Source organism: Capra hircus, chromosome 1 (assembly GCF_001704415.2).
Source record: "Capra hircus breed San Clemente chromosome 1, ASM170441v1, whole genome shotgun sequence".
Lineage (NCBI taxonomy): Eukaryota > Metazoa > Chordata > Mammalia > Artiodactyla > Bovidae > Capra > Capra hircus.
The window spans coordinates 75,036,195-75,042,194 of NC_030808.1; the positions used below are offsets into that span (position 1 = coordinate 75,036,195).

At 32.4% G+C, this 6,000-nt stretch overlaps 1 protein-coding gene across 3 annotated transcripts in view; it reads left to right on the forward strand.

Moving 5' to 3' along the window:
- Nucleotides 1-5,635, forward strand: part of FGF12 (fibroblast growth factor 12) — a 613,055-nt gene extending 607,420 nt beyond the window's left edge. For all 3 annotated transcript variants that reach the window (XM_005675116.3, XM_005675114.3, XM_013963800.2), the window contains one exon: nt 977-5,635. In XM_005675116.3, the coding sequence (XP_005675173.1) occupies nt 977-1,095 (119 nt within the window). In that variant the 3' untranslated portion in view covers nt 1,096-5,635. The remainder of the gene's footprint in view (nt 1-976) is intronic.

Genomic DNA, 6,000 nt, shown 5'->3' on the forward strand with positions numbered 1-6,000 from the left:
AGGTACTGTAGTGATTATTCAACAGATATGGGTATGCAATTGTTTATTCCTAAGTCAAGGATGAAACTATCTCTTGATATTTAAGTAAATATTTCATATGCTCATATACAGTCACATTTGTCTCATGACAGTAAAATGAATCTGTTTTAATGTACTCAATATGCTGATAGATGCTATCTTACAAGAGTAACTGTGAATTGAAAAACATTGTTCTTTCTATGCAGTAATCTAGCAAGAGCTGTGATAATTCACAGATGACTGAGCTTTAGAGCCAGACAAAACAATAGAAGATAAAAAGAACTGTTTATATAGATGCAAACTGAAACCTCAAGGTTGCATAATCACATTTCCTATTGATCAATAACTAAGAAGCCATAGAATGTTCATTACCTTAGGTGAGGGAAATATGAAGAAATTGGAAAAACTGCGTTGTTTTTTTTTTTCTTCTCTGCTCTCTCTCCTATTATCATTTCTTATATAGGATACCCTGAAACTTGGCACTAAAATTTCAATTGATATAACAGTATCATATTTCTTGTAGTAAGGTAAAGATTAAAAGATCACATAAATAAGATTTTTTTTTTCTCTATCAGAACTAGATTGCAGACTAAAGTCTGAAAAACAAGATATGTCTTTCCTCCCTTTAAATGTTATACTCCCGATGTCTCCTCTCACTCTAGATAAAAATCCTGTTACATAGGTTAGTAGACAGCAAAAACTTATTAAGCCTTATCTATAAGGCAACAGAAACCACTTATATGTCTGCAGCTCAGGAAGACTTAAAAGGGTGTGACTGATAGAACTAGAAAAAATTGTGTATCCATTAAATATTTTAAGTTAAGACTCGTTTTCATGGTAGGAAAAAGAGCTAGTGATGAGAATGAACACTAAATAAATTCAAATCTGAGATGTTTATTGGGGCTGAATTTGATGTCCGCTATTGTTGTGAGTAATTAATGTGCTTTTTGCCTTCCAGTGTGTATGTACCGAGAGCCATCACTACATGAAATTGGAGAGAAACAAGGGCGTTCAAGGAAAAGTTCTGGAACACCGACCATGAATGGAGGCAAAGTTGTGAATCAAGAGTCGACATAGCTGAGAACTCGTCCCTTTGTCCCTCTGTCATCCCTTCCCTTTCTCCCCCTGCCCTTTACCCATTTCCTTCCAATAAATCCACCCAAGGAGAGGAAAATAAAATGACAACCCAGGACCTAGTGGCTAAGATTCTGCACTCAAAATCTTCCTTTGTGTAGGACAAGAAAATTGAACCAAAGCTTGCCTGTTGCAATGTGGTAGAAAACGCACATGCACAAAGATTAGCACACCTAAAAGCAGAGGAAAAAATAAACCAAGACTCCACAAGCATTAAAACAAACTGTGCTGTTATTAATAGAGGACTAATTGTAATGAAGACATAAATACAATAAAGACGAAATAAAGTTATTACCTTAAAGAAAAGGGTTTTGGAGAATTGAACTTACAAATCGATGTAATATCCTAAATGGCTTAAACTCTGGATAATGCTGTGATGTGTGTTTTGAATTTGTATTTTCCTTGGGCATTTGGAATTGACACAAAATTGCAGCCTGTTTCCAGGATTTTTTTTACCATAATATTGAACATGTATGAAGTACAGATTCTAGTGCCTATAAGGTATATAGCCAGGAATAATTTAACATCAAGAAAAATTTTATTTTAAAATTTTATTCCTGAAATCAATATTTAAGATTGTTTTATGCAAATCATATGTTGAATTCAGTGCTATTAGCTGATTTCATTCTTTCCTAACAAGAGTTTCAGATTCTCCTAGAAGAATATCACATTTTTTTTAAAAGTATTAATTCAGGAGCTCAATTTTTTTTTTTCTTTAGTCACTTAGAAAAAAATTTCTTGTTTTAAGATTGAAGTAACTTTTAGGAAATTCTTTGTTGTTGCCATGCCTTGGCAGTGATATGTAACTTGTGTGGTTTTGCCATTTGATCTGATTTTTTTGTTGTTTGTTTTATTTTGTTGACACCTTTAAGAGTATAGGTAAATGTCTAGCTGTCTTAGAAGAGAGTTTTATACCATTTCTTGCAGCAGAAAAGAAAGAAAAGGTGTTTTACATAAGGAAATAAATCCTAAGAAGTTGGTGCAAGCAAGCTATATCAATATTTGCCTTCGTACCTTACTAAGTTTTCTGTATGTAGCATTTTCCAAATTTCACCAAGGAATCGGGAGGCATGGCTGTGAAATTCTTAACTTACTATCTTATGAAGCCAGTAAATTGTTGGTTGCTAGATAGCCTCATTTATAAATCTAATTGAAAACAAGTCTGTCTCCTAGAACACAGAAGGAAATTGTTATACCTTGGATTTTCAAGGGGCATTGAGAAATAATACTGAATTAACAGCCATGGTTCCAACAGAAGCTCCTGTTGTGGCTCACACAACAGGGTTGTGTGAGTAACTTAAAGTAATAATAATAAAAAAGAAATGTAAGACTAGGCAAATGCATATTTAGCAATACTGAAATGTTAGAGAAGAAATGAGTACAATTGCCTTGGGGAAAAAAAAAATAGATCTTCTTGGTCCTACAAATCAGGAATGGTGTAGAGACATCCAAATCAAAACAAAACAAAACAGAATGTTAAGAAATATATGCAGATTTATGGATGTTATCAATGAGAAGACTTAGCATGTTACTTCTCCTATAGCTCTTCCGTCCAGCATGTACTGTTCCAAATACTCCCTAAAATATACACTTTGCAGAAACTCTAGGCCCTCACTTTAATGACCTTGTCATTGGTTGCTGTATTCTTTCAAAGTCACTGTAATTTCCCTCACTCCACACAGTCATTAGTGGTCGGTGTCCTTCACCAAGTATTCTATTTCTCTTATCAGGAGGTAAGCAGAAAATGAAATGAAGGAATTTGTGTAATCAGTTGCAAAGAATAAAAGTTATGCATCTCAGCAAGGATTTTGAACACACATCTGCAAGGGATATTTGTTTAATCAAATATTTGGAAAGTAAGAAATAAAGGCATTTAAATTAAAGAAAATAATGTTATTCTTCTAGGAAAAGAATGCCCTTGTAAAAAAGAAATACAACTCTAGTTCTATTTTTCCTTGTCACTCTTGATTCCACTTGATTATAAACGCACCTGTCACTTCCAGGACCAATCAAATTATAAGCACAAAGCCTTATTTATTTTTTTTTGAAAAAATAAAAAGGAAGCTTCTACAAAATGGCTCCCAGGCTCATTTAGCATAAAATGACTTGAGCTTTTTGGTCATACACACATCCACACATATACACACATCACAAGCTCACAAGTGACACAGTTGACAGTTTCACAAAGTGTTCTCAATTATACTGATGATTTCATGATAGAGTATATCTTATCTAGTTCAATATTATGGAAAATATGATAGAGATATGAATCTCCAGCAAAAGTCTTCCCCTTATTTACAATGGCTGTTTATCATCTCACATCTAGGTGCACGTCTTCCCCCTTTCTGAAAGCCCTGAAGACAGTTCTAACTACCCAGTTTGTATTTTGTGTTTCTCCATATCATTTAAGCAAATGTTCACCATCGTGAAACATTGGAAATTAGCTTTGTTAAGTTATACTTAATTTCAGAAAATAAATGGTTGAAAATCTGAAGTTCTTTAACAGATTAACCTGACAAAAGCTGTGGTTTAGAGCACAGGGTGAACTTTTGCCTAACTGCTGCTTATTTTTTACATAAAATCTTTAATAGAAGAATTCAGTATTCACTATCTAGGTTTTTAAAATATTACCAAATATATACATATTATTATTCTATTCCTTCCAAAAATATGAGCCATTTTAAATGGTTTGCTTTTCAGGTTTATGCAAAATATCTTGATTTTCATCATCCAAATTCTGGGTCTCAATTCACCCATTACTTGTTCTCCTATAAGTAAATTTGTTTTTTTTTCCTTAAATGCACTGGGATAGTCTCAGGAAAATTATGACTTTCAGTAAAGCTTTGTAATTGACTATGTAAGTATAAGGTAAAATGTGCTTTTTCCAAGAGTCCTTATTGTATTGATAACATGTTTCAAAATCAGTGGGCTTAAGAATGAAAATGAAACTTTTGAGAATCTCACAAAGTAGTTTTCTGGCCAATATACCTTACTAATGATTAAGCTAGAAGTCTGAGCTATAGAAACAAAATGGTGCTGAAGTTCCCTTGGCTAACTCAGAGATTTTATGCTTCAGAAAACTGGAGGACAGCAGGTCAGCTTATCCTTGATCATGGTAATAGTTTGAGTTTTGAATTTTGCATATGAATTTCATAGCACATTTTCAGTCATTATGGATTAGCACAATAAAAAGACATTAATTTGACACAAATAATGATGCTTTATGGGCCTCATTCTAATCCAGATAGCTGTTAGAAAAATTCTTATACTGAAGAAAATGACAATGCTGTTGATAGGTATTCTATGTAGATGATTGGTTCTGTGGTACCACTACAAGAGATGAGAGTATTAAGACAAAAGTAAAGGATGAAGAATCTTACTGTGAGTTGAAAAGTTTGACAGTCCTAATTTGGGACCAGTAATTCCCTGGTGGAGAAGCATGACTACATCAACAGTAATTTTTTTTTCAACATGAACCCAGAAATAGCAAATCTATTATTTCACCTTCAAGGCTTCGTCTCTAAGGTCACACTCCAAGAAGGGTTTCCATGATGTTGCTCAATTTCATCTGTACCAGGTGAAACACACTCCAGAATAAAAATCCCCTGCTTATTTTAATATCATAAAAGGCTGAGATTATTTCTCTGTCATAAACTTGTAAATAGCATTTTATAAATCAAAATCACCTTCAAAACAGTGAATTGTTTTACAAATATATATGTGTATATATACACACGCTTCTGAAATAAGGATATATTCTATAGAGTTTTATTTGATTTGTGTTCTTTCGTTGTAGGTAATTACAGATAAAGAGGTTTGAATGCAAAACTTTATATATATATACATATATATGTGTATATTTCTAAGTATAAGTTGCCACTTTATAATATAAAAGAAACAGGTGGGAACAATAATGAAAGCACACACTCCTTCAGAATGTCAGTAATTCTGAATCCCTTCTTTGATGCAGAAATAGCTATTTTTTATTTCTAAAAAGGGATTTTGAAGAATTGTACTTCCTGACAGATTCCCTGGTAAGTCATAAAATTTATAGTTGAGGGCAAGAAAAAAATACGTGCTAAATGCAGATATTCATTTTTCTGGAATTTTCCTGGAACCCAAGTTAAAAATCAACATTTAAAATCTAAATTAAGTGAAAGTAACTAATGTTCACAAATGATATATTGAGCTTCAGTAACAGAAGCAAAAATATATTTAACACTATGATAATAAATTTAAAATAATGTCATAGTAGAAACTGCATCATTAGACATTTTATTAGTTGGAAAGAATGAGTGGATGTTTTTTGTCTTTGCTCTAAGCACAACCTAAAGACTGTGGCATTAATTTTTTCTTCAAGCTGTTCAAAAGTCCAAAATATACTCCCATGAATAGAGCGGGTTTTAGGCTCCATTAAATGTTAACATCTTAAGAAATGATTGAGACTGAAATGTTTAATAAATGCATTGTATGAGAAACCAAACAAATTAATGTTTTGTTTTTACATTAAACACAGATTACTCAAATCATTGGTTTTTTGAGATCGAATTTGTAAAATGTTTATACATCACAACCTTCCTGAAGTAAAAAGCAATTAAAATCTTGAGATGCGTATGCATGCAGAGAAAATACTTGCACTTTTTTTTCTAACATTAAATTTATTTGGGAAGTCTCTTTCCTTTTAAAATGTATCCTATAATATGTCACTGAAAAAGTGCTGTGTCTTATAAAAAAAATCAAAACTGGATTTATGGATGGAAAATGAATCAAAATTGTTATTGAACACTGTGGTTAAAAGTAGAAATAACTTTCTAAGTTTGTAGCTACTTGTGGTAAACCTAACATTTT